At 36.8% G+C, this 21,808-nt stretch overlaps 1 protein-coding gene across 1 annotated transcript; it reads right to left on the bottom strand.

Moving 5' to 3' along the window:
- Positions 1–11,727: 11,727 nt before the first annotated feature.
- On the bottom strand, positions 11,728–21,705 carry LY96 (lymphocyte antigen 96). Its single transcript, XM_026706077.2, has 5 exons — positions 21,455–21,705; positions 18,581–18,670; positions 14,838–14,966; positions 12,123–12,184; positions 11,728–12,022 (listed from the first exon to the last, which is right to left on the bottom strand). Exons 1-5 carry the CDS (start codon positions 21,582–21,584, stop codon positions 11,939–11,941), a joined length of 495 nt encoding a protein of 164 aa, XP_026561862.1. The 5' UTR covers positions 21,585–21,705; the 3' UTR covers positions 11,728–11,938.
- Positions 21,706–21,808: the final 103 nt, after the last annotated feature.

The following is a 21,808-nucleotide window of genomic DNA, read 5'->3' as shown; positions in this document are numbered from 1 at the left end:
AAAGACATTATCTCATAATAATGTGGATACTTAAACATTCAGAATACTAAATACTTGAGAGAAAAAGATTATCTAAGTTTGGAACTGAGCAGAGAGCAAAATAGGTGCAAGGAAAAGGGAGAGCATTTCAGAAGCCAGATACCATAGGAAAGTAGCAGCTGGCCAAACTGATTTCAAAAAGCTAAGCAGAGTCACACCTGATTACTTGGGTTGACACCACCACCAGAAAATAACATGACGGTAATTCAGACAGAATTTAAACAAAAAGTAATCCTCGTGGCAAGACAGGCTCATTTCTATGCTGCTGCCGGGGAAACTGCAAAGAGATCAGCAATCCAGTTTGGCTTTAAGGAGATATAATTTCTGTACTTTATTTTACTTCCTGCTAAGGTCAAAAGGATTCCAGTAATGTCTAACCTTTATATAGCTCACATAAAATTAATTTTGCAGTCCCTTATCTGGACTCCACTATGAAATTGAAGGTTGAAGGGTAGGGTATACAAATTAATAAGAGTTAATATAAAGTACACTTGAACTAGAAGTAGGTTATTCTGTTGCTTGCTTTACTGAAATTTCAGGAGGAATTTGCTCTGGTGAGTTTGCAAGACTTCATATACGAGCAGTCCAAAGGAATCAAGTTACATTACAAGAATATAGACATGTTTAATCAATTGATACAATAACCCAGCATACTATATCTTGTTTAGTAGAATTTTTTGAAAAGGATGGTAAATATTGATCATTTCATATATATATATTTACTTTAATTCAGGTATCATGAAAACTAGAATAGAATATATAAAGATAATTAAAGAAATATTATTTTACATAGCATTTATTACAATAGAAATATGCTGATCATCAAGTTACGTTTCCAATTTAACTTGTCTTTTAGTGCTGGTAGGTGGAAAAATGGTACATTGTATAGAGAGAAGACCAACATTGAGAAGACAAGGAAAAGGGCTACAAACACTGGAAATGTGTCCAAACTCTGGATCAATAGTTCAGAGGAATTAGAGCTGACAATAATGATTTTAAAATGTTTTACATCACCTTGGGAAAATATTTATTATGAAGGATATGAAATATTACATAAACAAAACTTAACAAATAGAGTATTCCCTTCATTCTGGATCCAAAAACTTAGAAAATCCCTTAGATGTTTGGTATAAAGTATGAAAAACTTAGCAATATGTATTAACAGTCTTGCCTCACCTCACAAAACAGAACACGAAACCATCTCTATGTCCATTTAAATCTCCAGTTTATCAACAGAACTGTAGTATTGCTTCTAAAGTTGCAGGCAAATTAGACACACCCTCTATTGAGCGTTCTTCCTATAAAATACAAAGGAATAGAAGATGCATTCAGCATTTTATTGATTCCCAGTGCCTGTGCACCTATTTGCACTGCCTGGTTAGCAGACGGAAATGGTGACTATGCAGCTGTCTCACAATACAATATGTAAAGTATGTCTGGTATGTTGGATGCTTTGTAGTCTAGCCATGCATGATCAGAAAATATTCTCGATCAGAGACTGTTATGCTAAGTCTTACAGGCTGGATTAGGGTTATATGAACAGCACATAAAATACATACAAATGTAAATTGCATAGATAACAGTCTCTTTTTATTACTAGTCTGAGTTAGTAGTTCCTTGACTGAGATATTATTTATTTCTTGATTGTTGGTCAAATATTGAACTTGGTATTATTATTCTCTATTCATTTGGGTATTGTTTGCTTGGGAGGAGGTGTTTTGGTCTTTTTGTTTGCTTTCAGGCTTTTTGATTGTCTCTTTTGAGTGGTATGTAGATCTTGTTTATCTCTATGTGCCCAGCGATAGCCAATTTGTCTATGTGCCAGGCTTCCAGGAATTCTGACTTTTTGACCTTGGCTTGATCTAGGATGCTCACAGTTTCCCAGTCAAAACTATGGTTGAGTCTATCCATTTGTTGTGAAATTAAGAAGTTTTCATCATGTCTTCTGATTGCAAGTTGATATTCATATTGATATTCATAAATGCATTCTGCCAGTCTTCTGCCTGTACTACATAATGGTGGTTACAATCCTTATACTCTATATTGTAGATGATGCCTGCTTTTTCTTCTGGGGCTGCTGGGTCTTTCGGTTTACTTAGGATGTTTTGGAGAGCTTTAGTTAGTGAGCTACTGTAATGCCATGTGGTTGTAATAGTCTGTTGATGGTTCTGAGTCAGCTGCGCAGCAGTTTTATCTGCAAGACATTTGACATACAGGATCCATGTTAATCTGAGAAGAGAGAAATAGATTTATTGCTTTCATTATTTGGTCTGCCTTTCTTGTCATGTTTGGGGTGGGGCAGGAGAGGGGAGTTTCCTTTTGGTTGCATTAGTCACTGTATAGAGGATTCTGTGACGTTTCCAGCTTTGTTTAGCCTGGCTGTGTTGCATCTTCTTCATGAGCTTGCTTAATTCCAAAGCATTTGGCATGCGCAAAAGAATTTCCCTGCTCTTGCTAACAGCCCAGGACAAGAGATTTCAGTAGGTTTGGATTGCTTGAATTCCCTTCTTCTGCATGCCTATTAAAGGTGCAGAAGCCCTGTCATCTTTTACATCTATCCATCCTATGTTTGGTATGAAGATCTAGTTTCCACAAGTATCACAGGCATCTCTTGCCCAAAGATTCTACAGGAACATTTTGATTAGTTCCCTGTGTTCAGAGGCAACCCAGTTTCCCCTCTCCTACTAGCTCCTTGTTCTTATATATGGAACGTCTCAGATGTTCAAATCCAGTCACCCTGAATGACCCACAATTGCGGGAGGAGTATTTTTACCAAGGAGCAAAAGGCAGTGAATATATAGCAGACTGTCACATAGCCCCATTAGTGACATAAGGTTGTAAGGAACAACTTGCACGTTGTGAAATCTGGGGTGGCTGATTTCCTTTGCTCATTTTTTGACAGAAATTATTCAGATGTATGAAACCAGCAGAAGTTTCCAGTACTCAATGACTCAAGAGAGAAAATGCAGGATGGTTCCTCCCACCAGCGTTTAATGAAATCTATGGAACATGTTATGAATCATTTCAGTCCTGGTAATAAATCAAGCCACAAAAATTGGGTATAGTAATTTTCGTTTTGGAGATAAGGCCAGATTACATTACACAAAAAACTCTGGTTCCCAGTTTTCCCACATCACAGAGGCACTCACTGTGTGTGTATTTAAAAGAAAGAATAACTAATTCTTAAGCTGAGCACACATTACCATATAACCAATACAAGTAGTGAGATGGGCAGCTATATAAATTTAATTAATAAATTAAGTAAGTAAGTAAGTAGCCTGTTTACCATTAAACTGTGAAGCCCTTCTTAATTCTTTTTTTTACTGTTCTTTCTCGAACAGTAAGACAAAGAGATTTATACAGCATATTCAAGCAACAGATTTGACATTAAGGTCAACTAATGCATATATATGTATACTATATATCATCGATGAATTTTCAGATTAATTTCCTAACTTGTATTCTTCAGTGTCTACAGAATAATGGTGATTGAATAACCTTTTTCAAACAGTGAAGCACATCACAGCCTGGTGGCTACAAGTTAAAGTGCAGCTGTAACGCTAGGAACATTGTGATCAGAATCCAAAGAAGTACAGTAGTAGTATTTTCGTTTGGTTAGTTACCAATAACCCATCTGACCTAACCAACACATGTAACGAAGACATTTAGATGAACAGATTTCTACTCCTGGAAACCCTGATACATTCTAACTATGCCACCAACAGAGGTCTCTTCCAATAGCCTACATAGCCTACATCATGCTAAACCAAGGTAATACATTTAACTACAATGTGTAAATAGGCTACAATTGTCTGAGTGAACAATACCTGCTAAAAGTATAGAACTTCTAACATTTTTAGAACTTAGAAATGCTAAAATTATCCGCTGATGTTGTTTTCACTGTAAGATCTTTACCATAAACTATTTTCGATCACATATTTTATTTCTATAAATTTGTTCTCAGAATAACTCATATGTTCTTATCTTTCCAGTGCTGTGAAAACCTAACATCCATGGTAGGGGAGGGGAAATAAAGATAAATGCATTATTTGGCCATCACATAAATGATATAACTTACATATTTGCATTAAAGGTCATGATGCCATTATTTAATCATGCCATTTGAATGATATGATGCATAAGTCATGTTGGTATTATATCTCTAATCACAAAATGAAAATACTTTCAAAAATTTCTCTAGTTTTTAAAAATTGCTTTGTCTCTTTTCTACAGCATCTTTATTCTGTTTTATTATTACATTTTACCCATTGAGCATTGTATAATGTATGAAAATTCCACTGTGGTGCATATTAGAATGTATACATTTTGCTGGGAAGCATATGAATCCATTAGAAATGTATTAGGTATGATAGGATAGTGGAATAGAGAGTAAAATCTTCAAAATGACAACTGATGCTGATGGGATGAGTGAAGAAGAAGGGCATATGAAGATGGAAGGGAATAAAAATTGGGGCTGATCTCTGAGAAGGTGGCAATGGTGATGCAAATCCAAATCGTGTACTTTAATTCCCAGAATTCCTGAACTAGCATGGCTGGCTCAGGAATTCTGGGAGTTGAAGTCCACAAGTCATAAAAGGGCCGTAGTTCCATATCCCTGCTATAGGTAGTAAGGAAGATGACCTTGACAGAAATATACAGGTTGTTTATTTATTAAATTTATATGCTGCCTATCTCACTCTCAAAGCGACTCTGGGTAGCTCACAACAGAATAAAATAAGAATAGAAAAAAATTAAAAATGGTAAAATATTTGAAGCATTAACATTATTTTATGTATAAATGTGTAAATCATCATACATCATTATCTGGGAAAAGGGGGCCAAAACATTTTTTAAGCTCTGGGTGATACAGTGATATTTGGAAGCAGCTCAGGCAGATGCTGATTCACTGGGATATGGCGATGGGATGAGCTGTGAGTTTAGCACAGTCAGACTTGCAAGATTCTATTACTACAGCCAATTTCAGTAGTCTTTGTGTGGACTTGATTTCCTGCTCTAGTCTACCTAAAGCTGCCGACAGTTGCGTGTGAAGAACCTAAGGAAGTGTCTAGAATTTTCTGCCACCCATAGGCTTCATCAATAACCCTCTTCTGGCTACTTTGATTGGCTAGCTGAGGCAGCCATTTAGAAGACAAAAAAAGGACGGTGGATCTGCAAACTTCCTATTCTAACCAATTTCAGGAATTGCTTGTTAACTGCTTTATTCAAAGTTATTTAAAATATTTTATCTTGCCTTTCTATTTCATATTTGGATAATATAAAAATAAACTTAAAATCACAATTTTAAAATGCTATATGGTAACATTTGTGTCAATCAAATGAGTCAATATTGAGTATACAATGATTTATTTATTGTATATAAAATAAGCAAGGGTTAGTGGGGGAAGGGAAGTCATTGTGCATCAAAAATCTGAATTGGAATTAGTCCAAATATCCTGCTTCTGTGTGAATGGTAGCTTGGCTTCACAAGGGCAAGGTGAGGTAAACTCCCAAATCATTCTTACACTCAGTTAAATCTGAGAGCAAACTATTTTCTAGGTATTTTAGTCCCATGCTGTACCACATATATATTTGAACATTGTATAGAATAAGATAGATTTGTTCTACTTGTTTTCATGTCCCTTTGACTTCTGCTCATTGTTATTATGCCATATATCTGTCAGTATCAGCTGAACATAACATGTTATTCATCCAACAGCCTGGGCTGCAGTCCTAAAAGCTTATGGTCAATAAATTTCTCAGGTATCATAGGACTTTTTTGTGTGTCATGAAAAAATCCCGATACTATTTCTTAAAAGATTATTTTATGGAAACCACCTGGCTGTGAAATAAGAATATGCAAAAATGAGGCCCACCTTTCACTCTGGTACAGCAACCCCTGTGCTGCTGGAAGACACACAAAGAGCACATTAGCGCTTTCTTGTACTTTGAGACAATGCCCTTTTGTTCTCATCCTTTTGTACTGTGACACATGAAACACTGAATAAATGAAATTAATTGCCAACTTCTGCTTTTTTTCCCCAAGCGGAACAGGATGGAATGTTGTGATTTTCCATCTGCATGCCTGCAGAAACATGCTTTGTTACAGCTTGTCCTCAGATAAAATGTATTATCCTCTGCTACAAATTAGAATTTCTCACCCACTTTGGGGTACCACGATCAGCCCCTAAAATTAGGGAACTGGCATGGATATTGTGGAGTGGCACACAGTCGTGGTATTGTTTGGAAAGTGTGTGATAAGAGAATCAAGGGAAGTGAGGCTAAAATCAGAGAAAAACACTTTTGCTATTGTATTTATTTTATCTTTACCAACTCTGTACTAGAGTGTTTTTATGTAACTGGAACCTCTTTGTAGCTGAGGTGTCTCTAGATTAGGAAAAGACAAGCATAATATTATGGTCTACTCAAAGCCTTATATTTTCCTTTAAGTTTTAATATGGGACTTTTTCTTAAATTTATGCTATATATTCTCTCAATGATTTGAGAGAATCTCACAGGATGGCATTGGTGGAGACATCACCAGATGAGTCACTGCACGGAAAAAAAGGTAGTGGCAGTGACAACCCCTTAGCTGCACACCAAAGTAAGAAATGGAGCTGTGTATGGAGAACAAGAACCCAGAGGGCTTCTAGAAGAAAGGACTGAGATTTTCAACCATTCACTGTCCATAATGAATGCCGTTTCATTTGTTATGAACCAAATGGCCACTTACGTTTATTTAGTAAAGTAGACAAGGACTATCTTGTCTTCATTGAGTAAGCCTTAATTTTCTGCCTTCACCCTCATTTCTTTTTGTTTTCTTTCCAAATGAAAAGGACTATTCATTTTCACACATAATATTTTTTTCTTAGGCACTTTTATGTTAAACACCTCACAGATTGCTCCTTCTGTTAATGGGGAGAGAGAGCCCTGAAGAAAAACGCCAATAATTCCTCTTGAAATTTTCCATAAATGGCTGGAAAATGGAACTCCTGATAGCTGCATTCTCCACTATTTCAGTATCACTGTGTTCATGGTGATGAACATTCCTAGCATTTTTCAGAAAAATAAGTAAAATTCAAAAGAATATTTTTGGAAATTGTCAATTAGGGTTTTATATCCAGTGTTTGGTATACTTGATTTATGAATTCTGCACCGCACCAAACTGTTGGATATGCAAAGTGCCCCCAGAGATGAGCAAAACCTGCCTGCTTATTTTCTGGGATGAAACATAATCAGATCATCTTGAAAATTATGTCTTTTTTAAAAAAAAAAACATCCCTTAAGCCCTGTGAAAGACAGGGATTTATCCATCTAATAGCCAGGTTAAAGGTGGGTGCAACACACAATTAGAAATGTTGCTTGCAGCTGTGAGGTGGAGGAACCAGGAAAAACAATTTTTAGATGCAAAGTTTCTATTAATATTCTTGATTATAGTAGTATAATCTCATACAAACTAAACATAAAAGAGTACAAAGTGCAAGAAAAGGGATAAAAACAGAAAAATGAGAATATAATAAAGAACAAATATTTAAAGTATTTCCAACATTCATCACAACAAATATCAACATATTTAATGATTCCTTATTCCTTCTAAGATTACAAATAATGATTTCTTCATCCCATATCCCATCTCTTATCCATAGGCAAATCCATAAAATATCATCTTTACAGCAGAAAGTCCAGGGTTGCCAGAAATAACAACATATCATGTTTTAACCTTGATCAAATAATCAACTTTATATTCCTTCTTAATCCTTAGTTCATTCAAATATTGCCCTAGTTTTTGATTTTTATTCATTTCTTCTTTATTCCATTGTAGAATTTTCAAGTCTTTTAAAAGCCTCTTTTGTAATTCCATTAAAACATTAACTAGCTTTCTTAATCATTTGGGTTGCCCTTTTAATTTTTAAAACATCAACTAGTTTCTTTTGTACATTTAGAGACATCCTTTTCCATTATTTTGCCCTGTCACTTGAAATTCAAATTTTGATACCATCTCTATCTTATCAGACAAAATTTGTTCCGTATCTGTTATTTCTTCAGCAACATCTTTTGAACATAACCATTCACAGAGGCAGACATCATGACTGACACTATTGATATTGTGGCTACTAATTTTTGGCTCAATTCTTCAAATGTCTCCGGTACTATTTTCAGTGATATAACATTTTGCATTATTTTGTAGATCCCATTAGTTAATACAAAAAGTAGGCTAGTGTTTTTTCACTCTGCCTAGAATCCTTAACCCCACCCTAGTGTTTAGTTTTTAAAATCACAACATTATTTAGCTTTACTATGTTTTGCAAAAAATAACATATTTGTTTTCTATAAGAAGCTTTTGTTCTTTATAATTAATTTCAAAATCTTTGGGTAAAAGTTTCTATCGTCTAAATTTATCTAGTACTTAGTGGTCCCCAACCTTTCCAACTTGGCAGACTGGCGGGGGTGAGGAGAGGGGATGGTTCCATGCAAGTGGCAGATGTGCATGCTTGTTTACGCAATTCCATTTGCATGAGCAGCAGGTGCATGGGCCTGTCAGAAGTGCAAATGAAGCTTTGTGTATGAGCGCCTGCTGCAAGCACAAATTGAGCTTCGCATGTGAGCACTTGCCACTCACACAAGCGGAGCTGTGCACATTCACCCGCCACTTGCATTGCCTGGTTCCGAACGGTATGTGGCCTGGTAGTGGGCTGCGGCCTCGGGGTTCGGGACTCCTGCTTTAGCTTTATTGCTTTCTAAAATCAAAATCTTATTTAATTTTTTATTTCAAATTCTTTTCTAAATTCTTACGCTTATGAATAAATTTTTCTTTCATTTAAGATTGAAAGCAAACTCATGTGGCATTTCCAAACTTCTTATTCTGAACAACTTAAAAATGCCAATTTAGAAATTCCTGAAAGTGATTATAAAGTTAGGTAGGGAACTAAGTGTCCTTTAAAAGGCACCAATTGTGTTTGCAAGCAAAATGGTTATTTCCATCATATCCCTGAGTTCACACCCATGGGAGACCACTGTCTGGTGATTTCCTCATGAGGAACAGCTATCCGGAGCGTATGTGGACAGTCTCTATCCGGAGCATATGTGGACAGTCTCCCATTCTTTCCTTGACTGAAGAGGTTCTGAACAGTCAGTCTATTCACAGGTTCTTTATTCTTTGCTGAAGCTATCAACTCCACTTTTATAAAGACATCTTCAGTCCATCATTCCATCCCTGGAAGCCTCGGGGGGCGGGGAGATATTTTGAGGGAGCTGCTTATGACTTTAACTAGTAAGTCATTTTAGTTTTGTTGCAATCTTGTAAGAAAGTTAAGAGAGCAACTAGAGTCAGAAGTTGTATGTTTAATCTAAATGTAGTAGCTCACTAACACAACAGAAAAATGAATTTCAACATGTTTTAAAATCCAAACTGCAAATAGGGTTTTCATTTTTTTAAAAGCAGTAACGAAGCAACGTGCATGACATAGTGTGGATTCAATTTCTGCTGTGATTTATCTCATTTGCAAATGATGTTATTCTGCAGATAAATTACAGTATTTGCATTAATTTACAACCTTTGTTGTGACACCATCCCACAAATGATATAAATCCTCACAATGCCCAATTTTCTGATTCAGTGGATTTTCTTCAATAACAGACAGCTCATCCTCCTACCAGTAAGTTCATTTTGTGGATGTTCATTTTAGTTTTGAGAAGCTCAGTCTGTTCTTGCACATATCAAGTTATTGCTGCTTTTAGATCATCTGAAATCCATTGCCTGGCCCACCATCTGCCCCGCATTTAAAAGTATTTCATCAGATAATGTTATGTTAGCCTCAGATGACTTTAAGACTGACTTGCTATTTGACTGCAGGCCACTACATGTTTCCTGAAATAATTTAAAGTTTCTCTCACTGAAAGTTCTGCCCAGTGTATCTCCTTCCCTCATTCCTCTCCAGTTTTGCTATTGTCTTTTGAAAATATTCAGAAGCAATTGTTGGATAATCAGTCTGGCCAAAATGTTAAAATAGCCTTCATCGTGCAGCCATATCTGCCATGTCGACTTTTTTGATCCCTTCTCCACCTGAATAGCAGAATAAAAACAGAGTTGGAAAGAATCTTGCAGGTCATCTAGTCCAACCCCCTGCTCTAGCAGGAGACAGAGACCAGTGTTGGTAAACCTTTTCGGCACGAGTGCCGAAATGGGAGCGTGTGCATACTTGAACATGGGGGAAGCACTGGAAACTGGAAGAGCAGCTCCCATGATGTCAATGCATGCACCGGGAAGCCGAGCTTTTGGTTTCCGGTGGACGCATGCATGCGAGAGAACTGCTCTTTTGGTTTCTGGCACTCCCACGCATGCAAAGACCAGCTGGCTTACTGGAACCTGGAAGAGCAACGGGAGACAGCATTTCTGGCACACATGCCATAGATTCACCATCATGGCCCTTCTTGAAAGTCTCCGATGATGAAAACCCACAACTTCCGAGAGGAAGCTGTTCCATTGGTTGATTTCTCTTTAAATCTAGGTTAAGTCTCTTCTTGATTAGTTTTCATCCATTGTACCTTGTCTGGCGTTTGGGTGCTTTGGAAAATAGATTGCCCCCCTCCTCTCTGTGACAGTCCCTCAAATATTGGAATACTGCTATCATGTCACCCCTGTAGGGGTGGGATTCAAAAATCCCAGCAACTGGTTCTCTGCCTGGTTACTGGGTGGGCGTGGCATGGTGGGCATGGCCTACTGAAACTTCTGGGAGGGCCATTTTTCATCTCCCCCACAGTCTGGAGGCTTCCCTTGGGCTTCTGGGAGAGTGAAAATGACTCCAGACTTCTGGAACTTCCGGTTCAACCATTTTTCACCTTCCACAGGGTTCGGAGGTTTACCTCGGGCCTCTGGGAGGGCAAAAACAGCCCCTCCAGGCTCTGGGGGGCCTCCAGAAGTCGAAAACAGCCCGTTTCCAGATTTCCGGAACTTCCAGTTCAGACATTTTTCACCCTCCCAGAGCATCTGCACGGACCCTGCACTTACCTGCATCCAAAATGGGCCATGTGGAGAATCCGGGGAGGGGAAGGGCAGGGTGGGAGGGACCAGCCAGTCGGTTCAACTACTGGCTCAGCAAACCAGGTGTAAATTTAACATCGGTTCACCCAAACTGGGCCCAACCAGCTTAATCCCACCCCTGCACCCCTGGTCCTTCTCTTTACTAGACTAGCCATGTCCAGTTCTTGCAACAGTTCTTCATACATTTTAGCCTCCAAGTCCCTAATCATCTTTGTGGCAATTCTCTGCACTCTCACTAGAATTTCAATATGTTTTTTACAGTTTGGTGACTAAAGCTGAATGCAATATTGTGGGTGTGGTCTTACTGAGGCCATTTAGTTTCCTGCAGAGATTGCTGCAAACATTACAGATTCAGAGAGCATCTTGACATCTTCATGATATGGTTGAAGCTTTTTTTTATAGAAATAAATAGCCACTAAAAGTATTTTCCCTTCCATTTTTGAGTGGGGTTTGATGTCTTTTAAGTTGCTTCTGGTAAATGTTGTAAGGAAAAAAACACCATTTGTTCTTCACAATGGCCCACAATGTTCCTTGGTACACAGGCTTCTCTCAGGGTCCTCCCAGTGCAAACTTTGAGGTCTGGAAGGGCTCTGAAGCAGAGGAAATCAAATCAACTTACTTCATTCTCGGAAGCAAAAGAACAACATGGCTTTGTGAAGTAGTTTTAATAGACTGGCTGTTTTGGAGTTTTGTCAAGCAATACACTTTATGTTATGTTAAGTTTCATGTTGTCTCATATATAATGAATATTTTTCTTCATCTTACATTTGTTTTTGGCTAATTATATTCATGATACAATTCAACAATTTCAAGGATCAGATGCCATGAGGATTTACCAAAGCTTCCTCTCCAAAATAATCCTTACTTAAGGATCAGTGTGTAATTCACGCACGTTATCAACTCCTTGAGACCTGTGAATATTTCTAAAAATACAATGAATTCCCCCTATAACAAAGAGAAAAAAATTAATTACCAGCTGCAGAAAGGCATTTTTTAAAATATTTTCAATGATTGCCTGTAGTTTCAAGTTATCTGAAACTTATACCTTTAGAAACTTCGTGTAATTTGGCCCCGATCCACTGATGTTCACAGTTGCATTGATTGTTTCTGCACAAAAGAAACAGTGATCAAGAGTTTGCACAAATAAAAGTTATTCTTTTATTTTTCCACATTTTAACACATACCATAGGTGGCGTATCAAAAATAAATTTAGAAGCATAACAACTGGACAAATTATTGCAAATGACAAGAAATAAAAAAACAAAAAATTGGCTGCCAATACTTTGGCCATGCAAGAGCATTCCAACAGAATGTTATATTAGTTGCTGCACCCCTGTGGCAAAGTGATGCCAGATGCATCATGATATAATCATACAAATACTGAAAAATTGTATAATCTGCATGATGATGTAATGACACACATAACATTATTGCAGCTTGTATGTGATGTCTATAATACCACCTCCTAGGCAGGAGTACACAACTTTTGGGTGGTCATTGTCAGGGCTCAGAATCCCAAAAATGAGAGGGTCCTAGAACACAACCTCAGTGTGATTTTATTTAAATGAAAATTTACAGTTCGTCATCGACTTACAACCACAACTGAGCCCAAAATTTCCACTGCTAAGTAAGATAGTTGTTAAGAGAGCTTTGCCCCACTCGATGACCTCTTTGCCACAATTGTTAAGTGAATCACTGCAGTTGTTAAGTTAGTAACACAGTTGTTAAGTGAATCAAGCAAATTCATGAATCAGATGTTAAGTGAATCAAGCAAATTTGCAAAAACATAATCACATGACCCAGGGACATTGCAACCATCCTAAAAACAAGCCAGTTGCAAGCATCTGAATTTTTATTAGGTGACAATGGGGATGCTACAACTACTGTAGGTGTGAAAAACAAGTATAAGTCAGTGCTGTTGTAACTTCAAATGGTCACTAAATAAATGTGTATAAGTGCAGGACTACTTGTACTTGTCATAAACCTATTACATTAAAATTAATATGATTAACTTTAAAAAAAATTAGTGACTTCTCTTTTCTATTACATGCCAAACTATAATTTGATTGGACCTTCCCAATTTCTACCACCTTAAAATTATATAATCTGGCAGCAATGCCTGTGAAAAACTTTTTTTAGGCTGCACCTAAGGCTTAGGTGAAGTATGTGATTTAATCATCAGACAGTATGTGCTTCTTCACATCCTCAGATTTCAATGGCAGTAGGGACCAGGACTGTCGAGGTCATGAAGCATGATACCATGTGTCTTAACCACACAGCAAATCCGTATGAGACATGTCCATGGACTACTAATCTTGTCACAACTCAGATCCAGGTATGCTTTCTGATGCTGTAACTATTGGGGTCACTTTAATACATCATTCTTAATTATAAGTATCCTAGGATCTTCCTTGGTGCTTCATTTCTTTGAGGTCTGACCCACAACAATCATACCAGCAATAACAACAATAATAGTAATAATAATTTCCTATTACTAAAGGTATTAAGAATTGTTTAGTTAAAGAATTCTAGTCAAAATATAGCAGGCTTATGGAATGTTTATTATGATATAGATAAATAGTCTTCAGTTTGCAACAACAGTTGGGGCTGCAATTTTTGTTACTAAGTAATGTGATTGTAAAACACAATGTCACGTGAGCAAGTCACTTAGGGATGGCAGTTCTGGCATTTCCTAGTTGTCGACATTGGCCAACCATGGTCATTAAATGAGGATGTTATGTGGTTGCCATTGCAAACTCTTGTTGGCTTCCCTATTGAGTTTGTTTGTAGGAAGCTGGCACAAGGTCACAAATGGCAATCATATGGCTGCAACTATACTGTAACAGCTGGGATTTTGAAGACTGGTTGTAAGTAGCACTTATTCAGCACCCTCAGAAATTTGAATAGTTGCTGAATGAGTCTATATCAAATAAGACTATCAATACTACAGAACAGGTCAGGTAAACACTGGTTGCCATCCTAGCATGTGATCTCTCAGACATATAAGTTATACTTGCAGGTAACAAGCTGGGGATCTGAGAAAAACACTAGATGACATTCTTTGGGTCAAGATAAACCAGATACTTTGTCTTATGCATTTTTCTTCTGTGCTTTTTAGATCAGTTTATGAGCAGACACATCTTATCGTACTTTAACAATTCCACTCTTTTTAAAGGGGTCCATTTATCATAGATCAGCAGCCTGTCATCAACAATAGAAATGCTAAGATTTTATCTAGAGCAATTTGTAAGATATTTTAATCTAGGATGATAACAAAAGATTTAAGTGAAGTCTTCTCACTCTTACATTTGATTGAATTTCTCTTTTATATTATGATTTGTATTTTTATTGTGTTTTATTCAGTTTCTCCCTTATACTGTTTTTTGAGGTCTGTATTTTTAGGAGGGTTTACTATTACATTGTTTTGCTGTATTTGGTCATTGTTCATTGTTCATTGTTCATTGTTTCTTTTTTCTTTTTACCTTGCTAATATTGGACCATAATCATTTTTTAAGAAATTAAGCACAATTTTATACTGTAATTTTATCTGTTTGATCCTGAGAACCACCAACTGATAGCATGCATTTTTATGAACACAATCCACTTTACAAAATTTAGAAAAACATAAGTTTATCAACCCTCAGTATGTCCTTTTCTGCTGCTTTCTTCACAAAAAGATACATTGGAAGTCTGGATAAATAGAGTACAAGAATCAGAACAAATGTCATAGGTCTGTTAAAGACTGCATGTTCATATTTACCTCCTTTCAGAGCTCCACAATATGAATAGGCATCATCCACACCATGACAAACAGTACCCTCCCATTTTAAGCTTTTAAAAGGCCCATTCCACAACTGTATGCGTGCATTGACAACTGTCAAATCAGCCTCTGCAGAAATATGTTACAAAAAGATTATTGATAATGCAATAATGTAATATATCTCTATAACATATTCCTTATATGTGTATGAGAAAGAGTGAAAATGTGATCATTTTAAAATTCTTTTTAAGTCTATGGGATTTCACAAAACATTTTGTATCCCAGAGGCATTAATTAAAAACACATGTATACAGACATTTATAAATGGTGACAACAAAGCCAGAGGAGTGATATTTATTATACTTTATCATTTATTGTGTCAGATTATACACTATCATTCTTATAATGAAATTAACTAATCAGAAACCTTCCACCAAACTGGGAAGTGAATTGATTGCTTAGTAGTTTTTTACCTACCAAAAGTGGAGAGAGAAAAAATAATATACAAACTCAGCATGAGAAAGAACTAGAATTTGTTTCTCTGGGTTAAAGGTTCTCTCTTGCACTTTAACTCAGTTACTTCCAGTTATATTACATTACCCCTACCATCATTTTCAACAGAATACCTTGTGACTCCCTTGATTTAGAAACTACCATGATTTATGCATTACAAGGTACAATGAACAGGTTCACATGATAGTCTAAGAAAAGAAAATCAAACAAATTGATGGCTCAGCAGTTCAGAATGTAAACACAAGTCATTGATTGGGGAATAAGCCAATTAAACCAAACAGGACTTAAATGTATACAATGAAAGGTTTGAGCCAATATTTCCCATTTAGGAGAAATTGCTGTCCAAAAAACATTAATGACTATGAAAAAACAAGCATAAGGTTGCTTTGATTGCTAATACTCCAACAATCCTCAGGCATATGAGATGTGTGCTGATAATATGAAAAACACAGAAAGATTATCAAAAGTGTACTTCATTGTACTTCCATGACCTTCACATATCAATTAAGTATTTTGTACAAATATTTCACTAGAACCAACTGTATGGCATAAAAGAGTGGTAGCAATCGTTTTTATCAATATTTTATCACTTTAACTGCTCATCTTTCTGTGAGTAATCTATGATTGCTTTATTGTATTTATAAGAAGTTGCCTATGTAAGCATATAAACAAGGAACAAACCCCACATTCACTAGTACTGATGTTACCTCTGTATGTTATAATGACATATCTGCAAGCAAACAACCAGATTCTGAGAGCACTAAGGACTCCACAATTCAACCCTGAACAACATATTAAATTAACAACCAGATTCTGAGAGCACTAAGGACTCCATAGTACAACTCTGAACTACACATTAGATTAACAGAGTTGGAAGGGACCTTGTAAGTCATCTAGTCCAACCCCCAGCCCAAGCAGGAGACCCTACACCATTTCTGACAAATGGCAGTCCAATCTCTTCTTGAAAGTCTCAAGTGATGGTGCTCCCACAGCTTCCGAGGGCAAGCTGTTCCAGTGGTCAATTGTTCTCAGTCAGAAAATTTCTCCCTATTTCCAAGTTCCAGGTTATTTCCAGGTACACATATTCTCTTCTATTGTTATTTAAGGTTACTATGATGCATTGTGTGTGAATCTAACTAGGGTCATTAAAAAAACATATTCAGAAATGAATATGGACCACTGTGATATATAGACATAGCAGTGAGTTTTATGAATTTTAACTTTGCTGTAGTTGACAGCACTTCAGATTTTTATTTAAAAAAACACTGTCAGTCTCAATTCTCTCTCTCTCTCTCTCTCTCATGCTTTCCAATAACAGCTATTGAATACTAAAAGTCAGTCCTCCTGGAATAATTAGCATACAAGTAGTTCTTAAAATATCACCAGTCAATTAATGACCAAACTCATGACAGACATACATCCCCCCCCCAAAAAACCTGCATACAAGTGTGTTTCAAATTTACAGAGGCTACAATACCCCTGTAGTCATTTGCCCTTAAAACCACAACCATAGGAATGCTGCAACATCCCCCACCTTTCTCCCCCATCCCGCCCTGACAGGACTCCACAGCGCTTGAGCCTGGTACCTATATTTACTGGAACCAGACACCATTTTCAGTGCTCTGACAATCCCTTGAGGAAAAGAAAACTTTCAGTCCCAATCATGCAAACGGGGCAGCTTTAGGACCAGCTTCCCCAAACCTTACCCTTTCACTTAGCCCCTGCTCTTCCAAAAACTCACGTTTGTTCAATAAAGAAAACAAAAACAGCTCAGAGGGTCAGACTTGTTGATCCTCCCCCCGCAAAAAAAAATTAGGTGCTGAAATTAAACTCTCTGCCTCTACCCTCTAATCTTGATCCCCTTTAACCACTGAAGTGTTAATACCACTTTGTAATGCCTTGGTAAGGCTACACTTAGAATACCACATCCAGTTTTGGTCACCACAATGTAAAAAAGATGTTGAGACTCTAGAAAGAATGCAGAGAAGAACAACAAAGATGATTAGGGGCCTGGAGGCTAAACCATTAAAAAAAATGGTTACAGGAATTGGGTATGTTTTAGTTTAATGAAAAGAAGGACTAGGGATGACATGATAGCATTGTTACAATAAAACAGCAGTGTTCCAGGGGCTGCCACAAAGAAGAGGGAGCCAAGCTATTCTCTAAAGCACCTGAGGGCAGGACAAGAAGCAATGGATCGAAACTGATCAAGGAGAGAAGCAACTTAGAACTAAGGAGAAATTTCCTGACACTTAGAACAATTAACCAGTGGAACAACTTGCCTCCAGAAGTTGTGAATGCTCCAACGCTGGAAGTTTTTAAATAGATGTTGGATAACCATTTGTCTGAAATGCTTAGGGTTTATTATGAGCCGAGGGTTGGACTAGAAGACCTGCAAGGTCCCTTCCAACTCTGTTTATTCTATTCTATTCTATTCTATTCTATTCTATTCTATTCTATTCTATTCTATTCTGTTCTGTTCTGTTCTGTTCTGTTCTGTTCTGTTCTGTTCTTTTCTATTCTATTCTATTCACTTAATTTGCTAAATTTAGCTCATGCTGTAGCTGCCACCTTTGCAGGCAGGCAGCTGGCTTCCACAAAGCCTAGCATGGGCCAGGAAAGGTTTGCAGTTTCCTGAATGCCAGCTGATCAGGGCAGCCCAGCCCCTTCAGGGGCTTGCTTGGAAGCCTCTCTGCATTGAAATGAGGCATTAGGCCCAAATCTAACTGGGGTCTTCTCCCCTGCTGGACTGTTTTTGGCTTTGAAAATCTTTTTGCTGCTTGTCTGCTTCCTTTATGGACCAGCCTCCCTCATTCATAAGGTACTCCATGCTCGCTTAATGACCTTCACGTTTGTTTATCAGTAGCATCAGAGAGAGTAGGGCCTGGGGATTGTTAAACAAGGCAATCTAACTTAACAGTTGTCGCTACTTACAACTGTCATGAATAGGCTCCATTAATGTTGTTTGTTGAGCACCACCTGTATATACAATCCAATGAAATGCTGCTATGGATGCAAAGATCAGACAAGTCTGGGTATTGATCCTGAATAAGAAACACTTTCCATCCCCAAAGAAATTTACCATCAGATCCAATCCAAAAACAGGAAAAAAATAGTCAGCATGGTATATTTGCTGGACAGGTAGTCCTCATGAGTGATCATTAAGCAAGACCCACCTGTAATGGAGAACAATTAAGTCTGGTGTAGTAAAACATAGGCAATAAACTCACTTGGAATCCAGAAAATAGTACCCTGCCAGTTTGTACGATCCCGTAACCAACAAGGCTCCACTGAAAATAAGAAGTTATCTCTCCCGGAACCTATGAGGCAAATACATTTAGTAAAGAAAGAAAAATCATTTAAAAACAACATGAATCTTTTACCATTCCTGTTGGACTACTAATGTACACAACTAACACACTTTTGAAAATATGTGTCAACCAATACGTTGAGTCTGTGCCGGTATGGAAGAAACTAGCAAGACAATACTTAATTAGAATAATATAGAGCAATTGCATCTAGAAAAACATCATATAAAAAAGAAATGCATAGTTGAAGAGTTCTTCTACATCTGTAGCTAACTGAAGTAGCTGAGATTGCAACAGGGATTATGTAAACATAGTATTCTGGAGCTTTCAAAATTTCCTTGATTCTCATCTTTGGGGCCATGTTGTTTGTAGATTATTCTATTTTTGCTCACCTGTCAAGATATTCCACAAAGCATGTGACCCACTAAGTCATAAGAAATCACTTCTCATAAATGGGGACATGCCAGAGCTTTCAATAAGCGAAGAAAAACGTTGGCTGAACTTTTCTGAATAGTTCTCAGTTTTCATATGGCACCAAAACAGATTTAATATGGTATTATTTTCTGCTCCAAAGCAAATATTTAAATAAGTTCTCTTTCAGCTTTGTAGGTTTCAAAAAGTGGCAAAATAAATGTAAAGGCAGGCCTACTCCATGTAGAAATAAGATGTTTCAGTCCCCACTGCTTGCTCAAATGTGATATTAATTAATTAGTTCATTTTATTTAAATTAGAAGAAATTATGGTCATCCCACAGGATTTAAACTAATTTACAAAATGAAAAATAACTTTTGTGCCAATATTACAAGGAACTCATTAGCAAATGATTGGGACCAAAAGTATCCATGAAAGAACAAAGACACAAGTGAAGGCACAAATGTAATGGCATAATCAGAGACAATTCAACTTATATATTTACATAAAATGTGATGACGTATTTTAATTAAAAGGTGGACTTTTAAAAAATCATATAGGCATGTTGCTTTATAACCATGTTTTAAGTGTGGCCCATGGATGCTTTGGAGAGTTCTGAAAACCAAAACCAAAATTTTTGCCAGATATTGAAGGCATTGTAGTTTGTGGAGCCAAGTAGAGTTACCTATGCCCTTCTTTGAGGACCCAATATTACTTGCATGGTCGTATTCTACATCAGCTGAAGTTTCAGATACTTTTCAGGGCTTATGCCTTAATTTTGGAAGTCAATGAGCATTTTTATTGCTTTATTTATTATTTCATTGTACATCGCCCAGAGACCCTCTTTGGGAAATATGGATGGTTCAGCAATGTGAAAAATAAATAAATAAGCAGGCGCGCACACACACAAACACACACACAATCTAGGAAGATAACAAAGGTTGTTCACTCCTGAATAGGGAAGATTCAAGGTTACCATGACACCGTCAACCCTAGAATAGATCTAAATAGAATTGTACTTTCTGTGTTTCACAGCTACTTGATAGGAATTTCTACAGAAGTTATTACACTGATGTTATGATAATGTAATGGAAATTACAACATCTTAGGGTAAAAGACTTGGGGTACCTGTTTAAAATCTGAAAATCATTCTGTGATGCTGCAGTCATAAAACAACAAGCTTATAGGTGTAGATCTGACACTAGTTTAGCCATGAACCAAATACTGGAAATACATTTGAAGTAGAGTAGAATTTTGTCTTTCTAACTACTGCATTTTTCTATTTCATTCTTGTTTGATGAAAAGAAAGTAACTTCACTTTTGAAGTTTAAAAATCTATTGAGCTCAACTAATGATTAGTTTCATTTTTCTAACCAATACCAATAATATTTTTTTACTAAGAACCTGAAATCATAAGGCATCAGATTATTGTTTTGATTTTACAGAAATCTGTTTCAGCTTAGAAATTGCTAATGAAGAGCATAGCAGAAACTGAATGCAATATACAATAGTCTTAAAATGAGGAAGTTGTTTGACTCAGACTGAGGGATAAATTACCTAAAGAAATAAAAAGGAAAAAAATTAAAGTTTTTAATTTTAATGTAATTAAAAATTTAATTTTAAAAATTTGTTGTAAATTTTTGCAAATCAAAGAGATTTTTCAGCTCAAAAGCATGTGTGTACTATTTTCTAAGTAAAATTGTGCATCCTAGATTGCAAGTTATCACATTAAGAGTAATGACCATACTAGTACATGACACTAAAGCTAGTTTTGTCAGGGTTACTTTATTGCAAAAAATAGGGCAAATGGAGAAAACAGAATTTCACTTTACGACGACATGGTTTTTCAAGTGTCTGTAAGAGTGTGTGTGTCTGTTTCTCTGTGTGAATCAGTATTACCTTGCCTGGACCAATCCCTGGCAAGGTTTTTGGGAAGCGGTTTGCCACTAGAGGAACTTGGCTCAAAGTCACCCAGTTAATTTTGCCGGAGGCCCTGATGACTGGAACCTCGGGGTCTCCTGCCTCCCAGAACTGATGTCTTAAGAGCTACACCAATTTGTCTCCCTTTTCAAGTTATACCAAACTGGCTCTCTACTTAAACATAGCTGTTTTGTAAATATATAACAAGGAAGCAGAGATACTATGCAAAATAGCTCTAGGTTAGTGTAAAGCAAACAGAGAGAAATCTAGTTCACCAGAATGAAGATTCAATGGTAGCCTCCCCAAAATGATGTCCCTTCTTCTGATCTGTTTCCAAGTATTCTCCAGGACACATTTTTCTTGCTATTTTAAATAAACGGAACAATATAGTCGAAGAAGGGACAAACTAATCTGAAAGGATTTGCAAACTCTGCTTAAACAAAGGAATAGTGGTTCTTTACTTACCACAATAGGAATATAAAATATCAATGTCATTGGATGTACAAAGCAGTTGTTTTTCCAGTGCCACAGTGAAGCCATAAACAGAAAGAATGATAATAACAAGCTGGAAGAAGTGTAGATATCTCAACACCATCTTGCCAGCAACAAAGCAACTTCATTTTCAGTAAAAAAGAGGAAGAATGTTACGCTACGTCATCCTCAAATGAGAATTTTTTTAAAGGGGAATAGCTATGTTCTATCTCAAATGATACCAAAACAATTATCTGAAAATCTTTTTAATGTTTTGCTTGTTGTTACAGAAGACACGCAATATGTTATCTGAATCTCATTTGTGTAAAGTGACAGAGAGTGAGGAGG

The sequence above is a fragment of the Pseudonaja textilis genome, chromosome 3, assembly GCF_049901715.1.
Source record: "Pseudonaja textilis isolate UNSWEBS1 chromosome 3, rPseTex1.2, whole genome shotgun sequence".
NCBI lineage: Eukaryota > Metazoa > Chordata > Lepidosauria > Squamata > Elapidae > Pseudonaja > Pseudonaja textilis.
The sequence above is the reverse complement of the archived record's forward strand: the minus strand, read 5'-3'. Positions and strand labels throughout refer to the sequence as shown.